The following is a 21,188-nucleotide window of genomic DNA, read 5'->3' on the forward strand; positions in this document are numbered from 1 at the left end:
GACCGCACCTGGTATACTGTGTCCAGTTCTGGTCACCACAATACAAGAAGAATGCTGAAGAACTGGAAGGAGTGAAGAGAAGAGTAACAAAGATGGTAAGATGCTTGGAGGCTAAGTCCTATGAAGAATGGTTGAAGAAACGGTATATTTAGCCTAAAGAAAAGAAGGCTAAGGGGAGACATGATAACAACACGATAACATGATAACTTTTTATTTGTAAGTTGCCCAGAGTCACTTTTATAGTGAGATGGGCAGTGTATAAATTAAAAATATACATACATACATACATACATACATACATACAATCTTTCAGTACTTGTAGGGCTGTCACAGGAGAGGCTGTAGATAATAAGGAGGAATTTCTGACTATAAGAGCTTTTAAGCAGTGGAACAGCTGCCTCCTGGGGTTATGGGTGCCCCATCACTGGATGTTTTCAAGCAAAGGTTAGACAGGGGGTTGTCTGGAAGACTTCCAAGTCCCTTCTAACCCTATGATTCTGTGTTTCTGTCCACACATGTGAACGCCTGCTGGGAAAGGCCTGAAGCAGCTGTTCCAGAAAACAGTTGCTTCAGTACTTTGCAAACGGTTGGGTTTTATTCTGTCACTAAACTTTGTAAAGTGCCCCTTGAAATGTTTTTCACAGCTTTTGAAAGGCAGGGCCATTGCTAGAATGAGTTTGGCAAATGGATCACTATCTGTAAGGGTGTGCCTGTGTGACTCAATAATTCAAAGTTAAATACATTTCATAACATCTTGAGAGCAAGCAAATCCAAACAGGAAAAAAGAAAAAATACAGTTGATCACGTTTTCATAGAATTACTGTTTTTTACCTTCTGATTATGCTGGATATGATCCAGCACTTCAACTTCAGGAAAGCTGTATGAATTGCCTTGCAATTGGATTTGCCTCAGTTAGAGAGAGAGAGAGAGAGAGAGAGAGGTTGTTTGTTTTTTAGGAAAGGAATATAGAAGAGCCTAGTACTGAATCAGTTATTGTAGAAGTCTGTCCTTCCTGTAAGACATGCCTCAGAAATTATTCAGGAAGAACAGAGGTGAAAGGAAGCACAACTGCATCTCATACAATATTGAAGGTGTAATCATTTTACATCACTTAAGCCCATAAAGAAACCTGCAGAGTCAGAATCTCTCATCTTCAAAAGCAAAATGCTTAGACTGTCATGTTTTTTTTTTAATTCTTCTACTGAGGGGGGAAAAAACAGAATTATTGCATTCCTGTGACTAGATAAACTCCAAACCCAAATCAGCTATACCATATTCCCACTTGCCAAGTATTACCTGATACTAACAATATATGAGAGTAATTTATGTTGCAAATATTTATTTATATTTTATTAGCCCAGCAATATCCAAATGCCAGCTCAGAATCCTGCTATGAATTGCGGAAGACTTGAAACTGATTTTAAAATATCTTGAGTTCATCATAGCGCGGTACGCTGGAAGGTTCTATTTCTGTAATGGGGATCCTGCATAAATCAGATAACTGTGCATCAAATACTATTTATTTTGGTAGCCCCTGCCTTTCCAGAAGTTCGGGTGCTGAGTTTCTTCATTTTAAATATTTTGAATTGTATGCTTCTCTAAACAATCACCCATATTAGTTCTCCTTCCAATTAGATTTTTCCAGTCATCCCTTATTGTTGGAATTCCATGGAATTTTGTTAGGGCTGAGACAGAGATAATTGGCCATAATACTAGGAGTTCTATAGTTTGGGGTAAAATAGAATCCTCCTGCACAATGGGTGGAGTCACCTCACAGTGAGGAAATACAGATTTACTGAATCTTTCATGGATTTTTTTTTTTTTAACCAGGACTGGATGGTGGTGTTTTGAGGTTTTGTTTATAGATAAGAGTTATATGGCAAAGTGGTTATTTGTTGCATTTTAAATTTATTTGATTAAGATTTTAAAAGTTATGATGTTATGTCTGGTAACTTTTATTAGATTTTTACTGATCAAATTCATATGATGAGGATTGGGGGATTTGTTTAAAAATAAAAAATGAAATATAAATGTAAAAGGAAGGAATTCAAGTGGGTTTATTAGATCAAGTTTATAATAGATAGGTAGTTATTTCTGGTAACCCTTAATGGATTTTTGCTGATTAGGATGGATGATGAGGCTTTAAAGATTTGTTTATAGAGAATGAGGTGAGATATGGGATGAAGAGATTGTTTGATGTATTTTAAGAGAAGGTGATAAGTTAAAATTGTTTATATTTGCTGGGATGAAGAGGGAAGTTACTTCTTTTTTTATCTTTTTAATTTTTTTCCTTTTTCCTTTGCACTTTTTTCTTTTTCTTTCTTTTTACTCTTTTATATTTCATAGCCTGTATTAGTTTTATCTGTGCAATGTAATCTTTAATAAAATTATGAATAAAAAATGAATAAACAGCAAAAGGGTGATTAGAACTTTGATTTTGGAAAGTTACAAACATACTAAGGGTCCAGATGGATTTGAAATAAGATTTTGGAATTAATTATAAGAATCCTTCACATGGGAAAATGCTTTTGTTTTGAATTCTTTTTTCTTTCTTTTTTTAACATGATAGGATGGGACTTTGAAAGTTAGACATTAGGGGGAACTAGAAGGAACTAAAGATTACAATTAAAGGAGAAGAACACTTAAATTTGACTCACTAATACAGAATGGAGCAAAATATTTTAACATTGGACATATTGAAGAACATTTTTGAACAATAGACCCAGAAGTTGGGGATGTTGTGGAAGAAATTGAAGAGCTTGACAACGATAGAAATGTTTCTACTGAAAGCGAGATTGAGGCTTCTGTTGAAATGCCAGACGACAATCTGATTGTTGAGTTGAAGAAACTAAAGGGACAGATGAATTGCAAATCATGAGTGATACTGTTTTTCTGATGGAATGTTATGGGAAGAAAGGGGTTGTTATCTATGGGAGGTTTTCTGCTGAGAAGTTGGAGTTTTTAAGGGGGGCAGTTGGGCTGTCTGATTTCTTTATGAAAAATGCTTTGTGTGTACTGGGGAGATATGTAAATGCTTTGGTTTATTTTGAAGTGGAATAAGGGTTTAAGAATATTTATCCAGATTGCTTTTAGGGCTTGTCTGACTTTATTCATCTTTAATTATTTGGATTAAGATTAATAAGGTATAATAATAAATGCTTGGTTTTAGGTTTAATATGATTAAGATTGTTATAATTGTAGTATTATTAATTATAAGAGCAGACAAGTTACATGTTTTTTTAGTTTGATCTTTATTATAGTAGAAATGTATAGAATCGTGGTAGGAAAGAAATAAATGTATTGGGGGGGAGTTGATTAGGGGGTTTATATATTTCCTTTTCTTTTAATATAAGGGGAGGGAGCAAATGTATTTAGTGATTTTTATAATGTGCTAATGGAATGATTTATAGAGATAATGTGATTTTGGTTTGATATAGAGTAAGGGATTGATTATGGAGATTGCTGTATATTCTTGCTGTTAAAAGTCAGAAGTCGCCTCTTGATGTAATCTTTAAAAAAAATTCTTGTTGTTTCACACCTTTTTAGTTTTCTTCTTTTTCTTTTTGTAGCTTTTTGCTTTTTTGTAGTTTTTATCTTTGCTTTAAATCTAATAAAATTCTTATTTAAAAAAAAGAATAATATGGGAAAAGATGCTACACTGGACATACAAAAGAAACCAGCTGAATTCTTAAAAATTAAAAGGGATATACAAATAACAAACCAAGATAGTGACCTGGATAATTTTACTATATTGGATTTACAAAAGAGGCTTGTTAAAGCTTTGAAGAATTTTGTGAGATGGGACAAAGGAAAAATGAAAAGAAATCAAGTTCTGGGCTATTATTTGAAGGAACTAATTGTCAAGATTGTTAAAAGTAAAAGGGCGGAATATGAAGTCAGTTTATTTGATCAAGATTAATATAGATATGTTGTTATCTCTGGTAACCCTTAATAGAATTTTGCTGATGAGGACGGAAATGAGGTTTTAAGGATTTGTTTACAGATAAGTGGGATATGGGAAGAAGATATCATTTGTTGTATTATAAGAGGAGGTAATAAGTTCCTAAAATTGTTTATACTTATTGTGATGAAGGGGAAAGTCATTTCTTTTCTATTTCTTTTCTATTTTCTTTTTTTTTCCAGCACCTTCTGTTTTTTCTGTTTTTTGCTTTTTTTTAAGCTTGTATTAGTTTTTTATTATCGTAAGTGTAATTTTTAATAAAATTACTATTAAAAATAAAATATGGAATATTAGTTTAGTATCATATAGGGTAATGTAATGTAATCTAATGTAAAAAAGAGCCAGTTTGGTCTAGTGGTTAAGGTGCTAGGCTTGAAACCAGGAGTCTGTGAGTTCTAGTCCTGCCTTAGGAGGGGAGGAGGAGGAGGAAAAAATATTAGGTATGTTTGCCACCTTGAGCTATTTGTAAAAATAATAAAGGTGGGATAAAAAATAAAATAAAAATATAACACAGTACAACATAATGTATAGTATATTATATTATTATACCATTCCTTAGAGATTCAAAGTCAGCTGAATTATTGTAACCTCTGACTTCCCTAAAAATAATATTCAACTTCATATTCTCATCTCCTCATACTCAGGCATGTTCCTTTTTTATCAGTTTCTATGGAAACAAGCAAGGAAAAAAATGTGTGTGCCTAACATCACAAAGACAATGTTAAGTAAAAGAAACAGGCAGCTTAGTTCTAACAAGGAAGTAAGGCTTTCATGGTTTGCAGTGTGATCATTAAGTGTGTTATTGAACAACTGTGATTCAATGGATCCCTGATATACCAGGGTGCTGGTTAGTTTATATCAGTACAAGTTCTTGTATAAAGTGTCTCTTTGCATACATATATGACCTCTTTTTCAAAGCAGCCTGAATTTTATCAAATGTTATCTAGGCAGTTGTGTTTATGTGTTTTAATTGTGTGATTCTGGGTATACAATATACTGAGTGTCTCCATTTAAAAAATAGCTTCTGAGGGGTGCTTGAGTAGGAAATTTATATTTAATTGTGTGAAGCTCTAGAGATCATTAGTCTTAACTGGAGTGTTATGACTCTGCTTATAAGGCCTGTCACATTAGCATCAAATTTCTTTTAGCAGCATAATAGCCATCTTTTGGTTTAAAAGGATAAACAGATAAAGGAGCAAACTGTGCTTTTGTAATTTATTTCAATCTGTACTTAACACCAAACCATATTTAGTTACAATGAAGGAGGAAAGTGGTTTCCCTTCTTAGTTCTTAATGGAGTTAATCATTTGTATTCCTTTTTTCACTCCTTTTCCTGTGTGTGCACAGTGAATCTATCACTCATGACTGAAATCACTGCAATTAAAGAGTTATGTGTATTATCTCAGCCAAGTGATTTCTCACAGGTGTTCAAAGAGATAAATCAGTTTTCTCCTTCAGGAGATGAAAAAGAATAGCTTGCAATATAGCTATATGCATATCTACATTGAAGGTAGGAGTAACAACAGTTTTATTTTGTGGAAAAGACCAGTGAGTTAAAATTTTATTTCTCCCTGCTCTCAAGCTCTGACTATCACCTATGTTGCATTTAGGAAGAGACATTATCATTCCTTACACCTTCCTTCCCTTTGCAGAACTCCCTCCTCTGTTAATACATTGAAATTTGCCAGAGATATTCTTCATAATAGAAACCATTTTCACTGTGATTTTCTTTGAAAAGAAGAAAGTTTGAGGCACTTTAAAAAAATCAAATGAATGATAATCTAAAATCCCAGAACTAACGTCTGTGCAATTCATTCTGCTCTACCCTCTCATAATATTACAGCCTTCTAGTAAATTTTATTTCATTCTGGTAATAAGCAAAAAAAAAAGTGGGTACTTTAAAAAATAGACTTTAAAGAAACATAGCTCAAAAACACAGTGGTGATTACTATGAAATTTTGTATGCCGTGTCTCCTTATGAATCTCCTAATGATACACCTTTCCTGAAGATCTGTCACGTGATGATAAAAATAAACAAAAGGGTTGCAATTATTTAGATGTTTACATTTTCCCCATGCTAGATACTGGGAGGGAGAAGTCTAATTTTCTGAATCTGCTTCTGATCCAGGGCAAACTGGATCAAATTATACCTTAGAGGATCCTAGGGTAGATAAGGTTATTTCTGGAGCTACAGATCTGGACATCAAACCATCTCTATAATGTTTATGCATCTCTAGCATATATCTATCCATGTAAATAGTTACATGTTCAGGTGCACTGTGTGGTCCAGGGAAGTTAAGTATGACTATTCTAATAAGTCTGCATGAAAGTTGTGACCCCATAGCAACTCTTATTGAATCACTTTGAAGCCCAAGCAGAAAATATAGTCAGCAAAGTCAAGATCAGGAACACATAAGACTACTATAGCAACAAGGATACTCAAGGTCCAGTCAAGACTGCAAAACAGTATTGGCAGTATATTAACAATACTGATGCATCCAAAGGATTAGGCATAATGATGAATGCCATTATTCCGCTCATATATATATATATATATATATATATATATATATATTGCTTTTATCTGATTTTTATCAAAGTAAACTGCTTCCAGATATTATTCCCCTTTTACATAGTCATGGTGAATTTAGCACACTAAATAATCATATGTATATGTGGCTTGGAGGGAAGAATGTAGTGAGAAGAAAGGAAAAGAAATAGAATATTTTTTCTCTCCATTAAAAATGTTGCAAATATATTTAGACTGAGTAGATGCACAATTTTCGTGGCTGAAAGGATAAATTTAGTGGTACAGTGTTATAATTTTGGAGAATTGATTCATACAATCCATTACCTTTCCTATATCATGAGAAACTGAGTAGAAAAATAATTGTTAAATCTAATTACAGTATAAAGTCCAATGTGAGTAGCTTTCCCAGTGTACAGATAAATGGATTCTATGTTTGGAACAAGCACATAACTCATCATCCCTAGAAACTCATCTTTATGCAAAATAGTTTTTCGTCCATATTGAACGTAACAATGTAAGAAGTACCATCTGAGATAAATACCTTTCTATTCCATTGTTTCCTACAATAGCAAAAAGTCCTTTGGAAAGCCAACAGGACCTAAGCATCTGGTTTACATAGATTTCTAGAACATATGAATTTGAAGGGACTTTATTAATCATCTATCCAACATCCTGCTCAGTGCAGGAATCCACTCAACCCTGATAGACATATACAGTACTTCTCTAATAACTGTGAAGGCAAACTTCATGAATATGTCTATGTCTTTTTAAAGCCATCCAAGTTGGTGGCCATCATCATGCAGTATGATGAAAACTCTGGTCATCAGTGTGAAGGGAAAGAAATGAAATAGTAAAGTAGGGTGTTCAGTATTACATAGCTTCTCCCCCCCCCCCACCACCATCCCTTCCAGAAGAGAGATATGGAGATGGTCTTGAAGAAGGAATTCAACAACCATTCTGTAAATATCAGCTTAGTCAAGATAGACAGGAAGGGGTAAGGAAAAAGTCAAGATTGCCAAGCCTTGATTCTCTTAATATAAGTGGGGATAAAGAGAATCTCTGATAGGCTTTCAAGATTCTGTTATAACATCCCGTAACAATAGAGTGCCTGAATTTCATATGGTGTGTGTTTCCTGATTTGGTCTATCTTGCATGGCTGTTATTTCCCTCCCCACTTGCAGTGATGAGCCCTGATAGAATATGCACAAATACATCAGTAAGCAAATTCTCTTTCAAAACTTGGTGCATAAGCATGCACACACGCACACACACAAATAATTGCTGGATTTTTTCTTCAGTTTATATTTTTTTCAGTGCCGAATGAAGGCAGCCTGCTATAGACTTCTTTTAACCCCAAAAAGTAGATGTTTTCCATTTTTTCATTGAGATTAATATTGTCTTTTTTTTTTCACAACAGGAAGATGAGGAAGATGATCAGCCCCTCAGCCTGGCCTGGCCTGATACGCCCCAGAAGTGGCTTACGTATCTGATTATTTTTCCTATTGTTTTTCCATTATGGGTGACTCTGCCTGATGTTAGAAATCCAGTGAGAATGACTGTTTTCACTTTTATATATGAATTGACATGTAAAGTATGTTTATAAAGAACAGATTTAGCCCTGATAGTATTATTGAGCATACATAAACAAGTTCATGAATTTTCAGCTTCCGTTAGATTGCTTGGTGGAGAAAATACCTGATAAGAATCTCATGATGAATGACATTTGGTTTGGGCTTTTGGAGACCTTGTCTGGTAGACAATAGCAATGAATACATTGCCATTTACCTGTATAAATATTTAATGGCAACCTATAAAGTATTGTATTAATAGTTCTTTTATGTTTGTCTGCATGCTTGCTTCTTTAGATGTCTGTTAAACTTTATATGCAGAAGAAATTTTCCCCCTTGGACTGTGCAGACACCCAACAGTTTGTATTTCCGTCCACAGCAACACTTAAATTTCTACTGTCATTTAACATTACTTTAAATCCCAACAGGATCCATCCACAGTTGAGCATTTCCCAGTTTAATTTCAAAAGGGCATGTTTGGAATATATGGTCCTCCAGAGTGGCACAAGATCTCTTAAGTTTCTTGAACTTAGATCTCCTCCTCCAGCTTCCCTCTCAGATCTGCCTAGCAGACACCTCAGAGCAGGTGTTAGCATATTCTCAGTCCGTTATCCTTAGCCATCAGGCTCAGACTGTCAGACCCTTCTCATATTAGATCCAAACCCTGGTTTGACACTATTAAAGCAAAAAAGGGCCTGTTTGTAGCAGTACATGCTTTCCAATTTAACAACCCTCCAGGTTTGTTTATAAAGAAAACCTACAAAGCCCATCTAAAATCAAAGGAAAGCAAAGCTGCAAGAGAGGAGTGGGGCTGCTAAGCTCAAAACACTTCCTGGTTCTGGCACTTAGCTAACAGTTCCCTCAGTGTTAAGAGGTTTTGGTCCAGTCTGCAAATATCTGCAGAACTATTTCCAAAATATTTTTACCATGGAATCATTAGGCAATCCAGCTGTGACTTACTCTCTCCCTGACTGGCATCCTGTGTCAGGGAGAGAGTAACCACATATGAGGTCAAAGATCTCATTTCACAACCCAAACCGAAAATGACGTAGGAGGAGATTTTATCCCCCAGAATTATTAAGGGAGAACAAGGACTGGTGGACTCCAGTCCTGGCTAACCATATTAACACTTCAACAAGTGTTCTCCTACTCACTGGAGCCACTCCCTTGTTATCCTATTCTACAAAACAAAGGAAATAGATTAGACTCTGCCAGACCAATCAGTTTGCTTAATAGAACCATCGAGTTATATATGCTAAATATCTCTATTTAAAACTATTGAACTGTGTTAAAAGTGAAACATCTTAGCTGAGGAACATTTCAGAGGAGACCAGTCAACTCTTATCACTCTCTGGTTCTCTACCATTTGGCAGAGAAAAATTCTTCCCAGCCCAGAAGCGCTCTGTTCAAAGCCCTGGTCAATTTTAAATCAACCTTCAATTTAATTCCAAGGGAGAAGCTGTGGGAAAAACTAAGAGGATCCTTAGTAGATAAAAGTTCCTCTTCTCATGTAGCCCCTCCACTCCAACACCACTTGACAGTCAGTTGCTCACCCCTCTGGAGCTGTCACTATTAAAGAGGGATGAGGCAGGGGTGTAGTCCAGCCTCTCTAATTTTTAACTTACATACTAAATAATTCAGGCCTTTCTGTCCCCACTTGTGATCCCCCTATATTAGCAGGCTGAATAGTTCCAGCTCTTGTAACATCATAGTCATGTCCATCTCTCAGAAGGGAATGAGAAGGGTATTGAGGGCTTGGCTTTTTTCTGCTCAAAGGAAAAACCAGTATAAGCTAATCTTAATGATTGCATGAAACTATCATAAAGTTCATAGTGGGCAAATTAATGGCAATGCTATCAAGCAGGTGCGCATTTATAAATACTTTGGAGTCCTGTTTCAGGCCTCGCTATCCTAGAGAGAACATTTTTATATACCTGGCAAATGTTGATCACTTTATCCCTGCAGCTTTGAAGGTCTATATAGTCAAAGTCATCTCCCAGTTTTTCTGTGGTATCCAAATTTGCACTTTCAGAAAGCTTGACATCCTTGGACCCATTCATCCTAAATTTATTAGAGCTATTGATGCAATCCCAACATGTATTAAGAATCCTGCTGCACATTTAGAGACCTGGTCTCTGTGGATGATAGAACTTGGTAATATGTTTTAAAGTTGGGGGTAGAGTTAACTTTTTTTCTTCTGATTCTTAAGAGCCATTTGAACTCAACCTGATTCATAAAAGTTATTGGCAAGCTCCACTCCCTAGGATTCTTGTTGGCAAGTCTTGCCCATTACAGACAAAGAAGTATTCTTAAGCAGCCTATCTGGGACACTGATTTTCAAATCAATATAAATTTGGTTCCAGTCTCACAGCATGTGGCATCTTTACAAATGTGTATGTGCCAGCCTCCTACCTTTCTTCTGTCACAGTTCTGAAATTGCACTGGGCCTTCACTCTGGCCAGGCTGGATGCATTGCTTTCTACTGTTCTGTGGGGCATTACAAAAGTCCTTGAGCCACATGCTCTTTTATTGCTCTCTCTACAGACTTTTATCCATTCTATCTGGAAGAAATTACCTAGCAGAGAGCTTTACTTCTATTTGTCATTCTGTGTGAGCATTGTTCAGATATATCTTCCTGGGTTGCCCAATTTTATGCCTCTATATGCACAATTCGTCTTTCCTCAAATCTGAAAAATTGTATCAATTATTCTTTTTTTTAGCTTCAGTTGTTTCCTTTTGATTTGTATCTGATTGCCAGCCTTATGGTTGTAATAAAGATTTGAGTTGAACATGAATTTGGTTTCAGCAGGTAGAAACAAACAAACAAAAAAATAATAATAAAAATCAAACTTGGCACAAATAGTCACAAAACTTGGCAAATCTCCAATTGATTTGGGAATGAAGGAAACAAGGGGCATATAATCACATCAAATTATTGGCAGCAGTGAAAAATGTGAATTCCATATTGTGAATCATTAGGAAAGGGCTCAAAAATAAAATTGCCTAAATTTTATCAACAGTGGAAAAGTTCTGGTTGCCAGAGCTGTGTTTTTAATGAGAAACCAGTGTTTCAGAACAAAAATGCTAAAAAGAATAGAACTGATAAATAAATATAAATAGTAATTACTGTCCTTCCTAGAAATTATTATTTATATTGATTTCTCATTCTCTGACGAAATATCTCAAAACTGAACAAAAAATATCTTGCTTATAGGTACTGAACGCAATCACAGCATACCAATTGTAAATAGCTACTACGTGAAGAAACCTTTCCTAGGAATCTATCATAGCAACATAACAAACTGAACTTTGTCTTATGCATGCGCTCCCAAGTAACATAGTGCTTTTTATGAATGGGATCCATATTAATTGGATGAAGTTTGGTTTGAAACTGATGAACCCAGCCACACTGCATATGCTGTGTTCAGGTAGAAAGGCCTTTGGTATTTATTACAAAATGAGCACACTGACATTTGCATTATTACTCTCTTTCAGTCATCAAAAAAGCTTTTCCCTCTCACATTTTTTGGATCCATCTCTTGGATAGCTGTATTTTCTTACTTAATGGTCTGGTGGGCACATCAGGTAAGCTATTTGATGGACTTGCTCTTACGTTTTAGCTTATATTTAATCAATATTTAATTGATTCAGTAATTGATGGAACATTTTTAATATAAGCTGCTGAGAGTTGCTTTGGAGTTGGGCGGCCTCTAAATTTCATGAATAAAAATAGCAGTTTGAACATTTTACTAGATCACATGCTAATTCATTTTCTCCATTGGCATTTTAAAAGACAGGCTTTTTATTGACGTTAGATTCCACCTTGATAATAGGATATATACAGAGAGAATGGGGATGTCAGGATGGAATGCTGAAGTTGTTTCAACACTACACTCTGCAATCCCAAATGAATTTCCAGAGCTTCCTGTAGTAGGGGAAGAATCAAACAGTGAAATTCAGCTGTATAAATAAATTAAACATTAAAGCAGAATTAAAATTAAATTTAAATAAGATTAAAAACTAGAACATCGTAATTTTTTGACGAATAGAAGGAGTGCTAAGAAGGCATAAAATCAAATCAAATCTTTATTACAGTGATAGAGCAGCGTAAGGAGAAGACAGCTGGTTAAGCACCAAATGTACTGAGTATTTCAGAGCCAGAGCATGAGAATCAGAAGAACTTTCTCCTTATTGACCTTCTTTACCACTAAAGATGGCTCTTGGAGATGAATTTCAGGCAGCCTTTTGGAGAGAAGGCAGCCCTTCAGATGGCCATGCCCCGACATACTCAGGACCATAAATGGTGAAGTCAGCTTGTCAAGCTAAAATAAAATTAGTGTAGAAGGACACTTCAAAATGGAATTAACACAGCAATTAGTTTCTTTTAACAGAATCCTTTTGTATTATCTAATCCGAACAGAATTGCCCAGTGTTTTAGTGTTACTGACATGCCTGCTACGTGAACAAGGCATTCAGTTGAAGCACTCAAGTATAGAAATGTTTCAGTTTAGGAAGGATTTTTTTTTCTGGATCAAGACTTCAATGCCCTTCATAATGCTTTGTCACTTTCTACAATTAGCTGGCACATAAAATGCAATCTGAGTCAATACATCAGTATTATCTTTATTTTCAAAATGAGTACCAGTCACATTCTGCTTTTATATTAACATTTTTTGTTGGTTTTCCAGACCAAAGCAGCTTCAAAGTAGCATAGATTAAAATAGGTTTCTTTTAACAAACTAACATTAAAGCAATGCTGTTTTTAAAAAATCCTGTAGTTGAAAGCACAAAAGAAAAATCAACAACAAAGAGTTGGCAGGCTCAGCAAAACATACCAACTGATAGTTAGCACTATTGAAGACTGAAACAAAGTGAGTAGGGAAGAATTTCATCAAATATGGAAAAGGAGTAAATTATGAAAGAGCAAATACAGCAATTTTGAGCACTTCTATGGGGTGGATCCTAGCCAGTCCCTTTCTTTGTGCATTTTGCAAAGAAATGTCTTGCTTCCTTGATTCCAGTGGTTCCTTTTCTATTCAGGTTGGGGAGACCATTGGGATCAGTGAAGAAATCATGGGCTTGACTATGTTAGCCGCTGGTACATCTATCCCTGATCTAATCACCAGTGTCATTGTGGCACGAAAAGGACTAGGGGACATGGCAGTCTCCAGCTCTGTGGGAAGTAACATCTTTGACATCACAGTGGGGTAAGTACTATTACAATGTTAGCTCCATGTATAGTTCATTCATTTACTTTTACTTTCAGTTACCCAAGGCTAGATCAACAAGGTTAAGGCTTCATGGTGCATTGCTTTGGTCAACAGGGAGGCATTTGAATAAGAAATGCTCAAGGGAACACAGAGAGTCTCTGTTAACCTACAGAAGCTTTAGTAATTACAGTTGCCTGAGCTTTACACCCAGAGAAACATAAACGCACTCTCACATGTGCTTGCTCTGCGACAAAACTGTTGATGCACAGGGGTTGGGGAAGACAAGAGTGTTCAGCAGATATTGATGGCAGTGTGCCCAAATGGAGATCTTCCAGCAGAATCCTGTATAGCTTTGCCTTTTATTTTATTTTATTTTATTTTATTTATCACATTTATCACCACCCATCTCCCCAGCAAAGGGACTCTGGGTGGTTTACAGTAAAACATAGGTAAAAACCTATAAAGCAATAGAATAGATATAATATGTAATAAAATATAAATATGATAGGAACCCGATGGCTAAAAGGTCTCTATAACCCACAAGCTGAATAGGGCCAACCTAGGAAACTAACCATCCTCAAAGGTGACTATTTATTCTCTGCTAGTTGCATTCCATCATGTGTCACCTCACCTGTTCTTTCGTTGATGATTAGGTTGCTGAGTCAAATGTGACTTGTTGCATGGCAGTTAACTTTCTTGCCTCTGGTTGCTGTCATCCAGTCCTTGTCTGATTTCAAAGTTGACTTCCTTATCTCTTCAGACTGCTTGCTGCTGTACATGATCTTCTCCATGGTCGAATTTTGGTCATTAGATTCCATCTGCTTCTCCCAACATTTTAGTTCTTATAAGAGTGCAGCCAACTTTCAAAAATACCAGCTTAAAAAAAATTGATGATATAGAATAAGGCTTCGGAATACCCACTGTTCTACTTTAAAAATTTCCAGAAGTTAGAAATCTGAAAGTTCAAGGGAAAAAGTAGTTCCCACATATCTGCCAAAAACATTTTCTTTCTCAGTGCAGTGGCTGGCAGCTGGCAGGAAGCCAAGTCTTATCCAAATGCAGCTGCTAATAGTTGTACATCTTGTCCATTTTAGCAGCTAGAATGGGCAGATGAAGCAGGAGATGCAGACAAGCATCTTCACCAGACCTCAGCCCGTACACTTACTAGTAGGAAAAGTACAACATGGGAGGAAGCAAAAACCAAAGTCATTTCATGGCAATCTAGCAATCCGTTGAAGGAGGCTGTTGGGAGGGAGTAGGCACGGGAAATCTACTGCTTAATATCACCCTGCTCCTGTGCTAAGAGAACAGTGAATAGGAGAATTCCTACTGGACAAAGGAAATGAAATAATGAGCGTATGGCATAAAGATGGCCCTACAGGCTATATACTTGGCATTAATAAATTCATTCATTCAGTTTCTGTGGCCTCCCACTCATACATGACTCTGGGCAGTTAACTAAGGTTTAAAACAAAATAACAAAACCGGAATAAAATGGCCATTTCATGGAAGAAACAGCACAATTTACACTCAGCAATCCAACCTCGGTGGTCATCTGAGATACTTGGGAGGCATCCAGGAGCTGTCCTAACAGCCAGGAACCACGCTGAGACAAGAATAGGTCTCTAGTGTTTTATTACTGCTACATGACAGAAAATCCTAACAAACTGAAGAAGCGTGGGAAAAACCCAGACAGATAAACCTCAAAGGTTAAGGCGGGCCCGATCTGTGTCTCTTTGAATGGCTACCTAATTCCTCAGTACTATGCATGCGCTTTACAGCCTGGATGGGAGCCCCCTGCTCGCCATCCTTACTCATGACAGGAGCACTGCCCATCAGATTTACGGGTGCGAGACACTGTTTGTTAAGCTGGGCTCTAGGGATCAGTTGGGACTGTTGCTATTGTACCAGCAATAGCTGCTGCATAGCAACCTCCCTGCCTGAGCTCCTTGACTCTGTAGCCGGGCTGGCAGTGGAGTTCCCCAGTCTTATGGTCTTGGGGGATTTCAACCTGCCTTCCTTGGGGGTGGGGGCAGAGGTAGCTCAGGAGTTCATGATTACCATGCCAGCCATGGGCCTGTCCCAAGTAATCCAGGGCCCGACGCATAATGGTGGTCATTCACCTGGCCTGGTTTTTCTGTCAGAGCAGTGGCAGAGTGCTCTGAAATTGGGGGAGGTTTTGGTTTCTCCCCTGTCATGGTCAGACCACTTCCTGGTGAGCCTTCAGTTCTCTGGTGCCACCCCGCTCCACAGGGAGGCTGGGCCTGTTAGATCAGCCTGCCCCAGGCAACTGATGGACCCAGTTGGGTTTCAGAGGAAGCTCGGGGTTGTTCCGGGAAGTCTGCTGCACGGTCCGGCCAAGGCCTTGGTGGCCATGTGGAATGAGAGAGCGGCCACGGCTTTGGATCGGATTGCGCCTGAGTAGCCTCTCCGTGCCCATGGCTCCCGTGGCTCCCCGTGGTTTACGGAAGAGTTGAGGAGGCTTAAGAGGACTAAGAGACCCCTGGAACGTGGAAGACGGGGAGCAAAGACGATCGAACATGAGCTAGAGTCGCTATTAGAGCCTACCTCATGGCACTAAGGGTGGTGAAATGTGGCTATTTCTCCACTCCTATTGCATCTGCAGATAGCTGCCCAGTGGCCCTGTCCCAGGTGACCTGGACTCTCCTTGGAGGGAGTAGTTCAGGGGTCTACCTTCAGGGCTGTTGTGTGGAATATGCTGAGCATCTGGCAGGTAAAGTCGCTCGCATCCGCTCTGCGTTGAACTCCAGCCTTGATGCAGGGCCAGTGGGGGTTACGGGGGCTGAGTCTTGCATGGTTATCTGGGAGGAGTTTGAGCCCATTGAACCTGAGGAAGTGGACAGGGTTCTTGTAGCTGTTAGTTCAGCCATCTCTGTGTTAGATCTGTGCCCCTCCTGGCTGGTCAAGGCTGCCCAGGAGAGGACATGTGATTGGTTTTGGACGGTGGTTAATTCCTCTTTGAGGGAGGGGTGGTGGTCCCACCGGCTCTTAAGGGGTGGTGGTGCACCCCCTCCTGAAGGGGCCATCCATCAACCCAACCAATCTGGATAGTTTTCATCCAGTCTCCAACCTCCCTTTTCTAGGGAAGTTTGTTGAGAAAGTGGTTGCACGGCAGCTTCAAAGGGCTCTGGATGAAGTGGATTACCTGGACTGCTTTCAGTCAGGATTCATACCGGGATATGGGACTGAGATAGCATTGATTGCGCTCTTGAATGACCTCTGGCGGGAATGGGATGGGGGCAGTGCGACCATCCTTGCTCTTCTTGACCTCTCAGTGGCCTTCGATACCATCGATCATGGTATCCTTCTGGACTGGCTTCAGGAGTTGGGGGTAGGCGGCACTGTGTTGCACTGGTTCTCCTCCTTCCTCCAGGGTTGGTTCCAGTCAGTGCTGGTAGGAGGGGAGAGGTCCAGTCCACGGCCCCTACTGTGTGGGGTGCCACAGGTCTCGGTTCTCTTGCCCCTCTTACTTAACATCTACATGAGGCCGCTGGGTGAGGTGATCTGACAGTTTGGGGCGAGGTATCATCAGTATGCTGATGATAACCAGCTTTATATCTCCTCCCCAGGCTGTCTGAGTGATGCCATGCATGTCCTATCACAGTGCCTGGAGGCTGTAGGGGCCTGGATGGGGCGCAATGGGCTTCGGCTCAACCCAAGCAAGACTGAGTGGCTTTGGGTGTTTGGGTCACCTGGTACCAAGGTTTTTCCATTTTTGGTCCTGAATGGGGTGGCACTGCCCCAGACGGACCCGGTGTGCAATTTGGGAGTCCTCTTGGATTCACGGCTACTGCTGGAAGAGCAGGTGGCAGCCGTGGCTAAGAGGGCCTTTGCACACCTTTGGATTGTGCACCAGTTGTGCCCATTCCTGGACTGGGAAGCACTACTCACTGTCACTCATGCCCTTGTGACCTCCCATTTGGACTATTGCAATGCACTGTATGTGGGGCTGCCCTTGAAGAGCATTTTGAAGCTTCAGCTGGTACAGGTTGTAAATAGTGTTGGCTACTTGGCACACATAACACCTCTGCTTCGGGAGCTGCATTGGTTGCCGGTGTATTTCCGGGTGCCATTCAAGGTGCTGGTTGTCACCTTTAAGGACCTTCATGGCTTGGGACCGAGTCACCTTAGGGACCGTCTTTTCCCAGTTAGTTCTGCCCATCCAATCCTGTCCAGCAGGATGGGCATGCTCCGGGTCCCGTCAGCCAAGGAATGTTGGCTGGCAGGGACCAGGAAGCATGCCTTTTCTGCTGTGGCACCTGCCCTCTGGAACATCCTCCCTCCAGATATCAGGATGGCCCCGACTCTGTTGGCTTTCCGGAAGGCCTTGAAGACCTGGCTTTGTGCCCGGGCCTGGGGCCCCAAGTGTGGGAAGGGCCCTGTTTCATGGTTATGTTAACACCATGGCTTTTAGATCACTTGGCTGTATTTATATTTATTTTTAAGTTTTGTCATTGTTTTTATTGTTTTATATTATGACTGTTTTTATTGTTGTTAGCTGCCCAGAGTCACTAGTTTGAGATGGGTGGCAATATTAAATGAATGAATGAATGAATGGGTTACTGAGGCACAGCCAGGACTGAATTCAGGACCAGCTGTAGCTCCCAAGTGGCCTTTAAAGACAGAGCCATGTAATGCTGAATGGGATCTTAGGGCTATTTCATCTGACTCTTAGTAATTTATTGAAATGTTAATCAAGATACGGTTAAATATTATGCTTCATCTCTGCTTCAAAAGAATAGTGTTCTCAAATTGCGAGAGAGCTAGCCCATATTTCAGTCTTTCCTCTTTTTTGGGGTATGTATAGTAATAGCCATATATACGGAGAGAGAGATTGCCATATTCTAGATCAAGGAGTCAAACTGTACTGCCTGGGCTGCTGGGACTTGTAGATTTCCATTATCTGAAAGGCTGCACATTTCCTACCCTTGCTTCAGAGAATGATGACTTTATTGTACAGGTAGTCCTCGCTTAACAACCTTTTGTTTAGTGATGGTTCAGACTTAACGACAGTGCTAGAAAACTGACTTATGACCGGTTTGACTCCTTGATCTAGAATATGGCAATCTCTCTTTATGTATATACTTACCACCATTGCAGTGTCCCTGCAGTCACATGATCATGATTTAGGCGCTTGGCAACCATGACTGCCGCAGCATCCCATGGTCACATGATCACCATTTTCAACCTTCCCAGCCAGCTTCTGGGAAGCAAAATCAATGGGGGACTGTGTGATTCACTTAACAACCACATGGTTCATTTAATGCCTGTGGTGATTCGCTTAATGACTGCCACAAAAAAGGTTGTAAAATCAGGTCAGATTCACTTAATGACTGCTTTGCTTTGTAACTAAAATTCAGGTCCCAATCCCATTAAGCAAGGACTACCTGTATTGCCTAACTACCACAATAGAAATTGCATTGAAATACATTTCTATCTCCTAGAACCCATCTACGGTTTAGACCTGAGAATAACCCCTAAAAATGGGAAAGTTGGCCGTTTCAGTGCTGCTGTTTTCTAGAGGTAGAAATAGCATTTTGACCCATCTACTGCAAACATATTGTGATTATTCTTCTAGTTGTCAATTATAAATGAATCACAGCACCTTTCAATTATCAGCAAAGCTGGCTTTATTACCATTTTTTTTCCTTCAACAGCCTTCCTCTGCCATGGTTCCTCTATGCCACAGTTAACAACTTCTCCCCAGTGGTAGTGAGCAGCAATGGCTTATTCTGTGCTATTGTTCTCCTCTTCATCATGCTTCTCTTTGTCATCCTCTCTATTGCGTTCTGCAAGTGGAAGATGAACAAATTCCTGGGTTTCACCATGTTCGGGCTCTATTTTATATTCCTGGTTGTCAGCGTCCTTCTGGAAGACAGGATTATTGTATGCCCTGTGTCCATCTAATAGGAAGGAAATACTCCTTTTGGAACAACATCAAAACAGACAACTGAAGAAAAAAATTAAAAACAGAACAAACTGTATCTGTAGAATTGCCCAACATAAAACTGTGGAAAAAAGAGGGACTAAAATTACATGTGGACAAATGCAGCTGATAACAGTAGCTGCTGCTGAACAAAAATGATGTGCAGAATGAAAACTCATGGCTTTAAATATGCTCCTATGAAGCTTGCACTGCTTATTTGTTGGAGGTATGGTGCATCTGTTGTTTATGAGTATGTTTAGCTTATGGCATGGGCTATGTTTAGGACCTAGTTCCATGCACATTTATCTGTCTACCTATATATTGTTATAATATATATATATACATACATACATACATACACACACACACACACACACACACAAGCATGTGTGTGTGTGTGTGTGTATCAGAAAGAGAACTGTATCTATAAATAGAAAGAATATTATCTATCTTTGGAAACAGCAACTCCTGTTTAGGATTGTACATACTCATTTAAGCAGATAGAAGAGTTACTCAGCACCTTCAGCAGAAGCAATATGACAAACAAGAGAGGGCTGTGGACAAGATGCAGTCTGAACATTAGTGGACACCCACGTCACACATTTGAGTCACATGAAGAATATTAGAAAGGAGTTAAGGCAAGCTGTGTTGGCTTTCTAGCATATGAGAAACAATAACCAACAAGGTAACAATCTTGGTGGCTCCAATAACATTACTCACAAATTATGAGGCTGGGATTGATTGATTGATTTTCTATCTGCCTATCTATCTATCTATCTATCTATCTATCTATCTATCTATCTATCTATCTAATCTATCATCTGTCTACTCTCGGCAGTTCACAAAGATGAAAGACATATTTATAATTAAAACATCCCCAGTTAGATTAAGATTAAAATATATTGACATATTTTGTATTTTCAGATGACATTATATTGCTGTAACATATGACCACATACAGGAGAAAGGGAACTCTTACAGATCAGAAGGGAGAGGTTTTGTATTGCCACCTATACAGTCCTTTTCAGTGGAAGCAGTTTGTACAATTAGCTGCACATCATGAGGGGGGCGGAAAATCTAGTGGTGTCCCTACCTGCCTTCATCTGTAAGCTTTAGCCTTACAGATACTTGCTGACTGGTTTGGGCTTCCTGGAAAGGTCTCTGTTGTTCTGCAATTTGTTCTCTATATGTAGCCTAACCATGTTAGAAGGACATCTGAGGTGCTGAGAAAACCTTCATTAAGGATTTGAATTCTCTTCTACAGCTACTAAGTGCAGCAATACTGTAATAATACTAAATCATTGTAAATGCTTTTTTCACCACTGCATTTGCTTTGTCATCCATAAGAGGCTGGAGTGGTTTCTATGTAGCTTTTAAAATAGGATTTCAAAACTGCTGCATGGTGCGTACAGAAGCAAAGCTGAATGTATTCTATGGGTTTATTTTCTTTTGTTATTTGGAAAGCCTCATGGTTTTATTTTTATTGTCCCTAAAGCTTTGGGAATGTGTGGGAAACTGGAAGTGCTGAACTGAAATTAGAATTTTCCAAAGCTGCTGGAAAGTGTTGAATGCAGCTCTGATTGTTTGATCAACAGATAAAATTCCATCCTGCTCCTCTAGAAACTTCAGGAAGAGGAGCAGTTCTAGTATCATAGAAGAGCAAAAGAGGTTTGGTGTTTCTGTGACCTTGCATTAACTAGAGCAGCTGAAACAGCAACTGTCTGCAAACAACGTGCAGCATCTGTCTGCACTATATTCTTGATTTTGTTAAAATGTAATACTATTCCCATGAGTCGTCCATCACCAGTGCTTATGAGGTATCAGGTCACCCATGCCTAATAGAAATTTGGTACCTCACATCTTGCAACAGAACATACAGCACTTTGGGCAATTGCTTCAATGTTTTTGTGGTTTTGTTTGTCTCGTACTTGCACTTTCATTCTCTAGGGCACTTTTTAAAATCTTTCCACTG

General features: G+C 38.9%; 1 protein-coding gene across 2 annotated transcripts in view; it reads left to right on the plus strand.

Moving 5' to 3' along the window:
• The window catches only part of SLC24A2 (solute carrier family 24 member 2), a 74,791-nt gene extending 55,536 nt beyond the window's left edge, over positions 1-19,255 (plus strand). For both annotated transcript variants that reach the window (XM_063295019.1, XM_063295020.1), the window contains 4 exons: positions 7,909-8,037; positions 11,555-11,644; positions 13,100-13,266; positions 18,948-19,255. In XM_063295019.1, the coding sequence (XP_063151089.1) occupies positions 7,909-8,037; positions 11,555-11,644; positions 13,100-13,266; positions 18,948-19,197 (636 nt within the window). In that variant the 3' untranslated portion in view covers positions 19,198-19,255. The remainder of the gene's footprint in view (positions 1-7,908; positions 8,038-11,554; positions 11,645-13,099; positions 13,267-18,947) is intronic.
• Positions 19,256-21,188: the final 1,933 nt, after the last annotated feature.

This window comes from Candoia aspera, chromosome 2, assembly GCF_035149785.1.
Source record: "Candoia aspera isolate rCanAsp1 chromosome 2, rCanAsp1.hap2, whole genome shotgun sequence".
NCBI lineage: Eukaryota > Metazoa > Chordata > Lepidosauria > Squamata > Boidae > Candoia > Candoia aspera.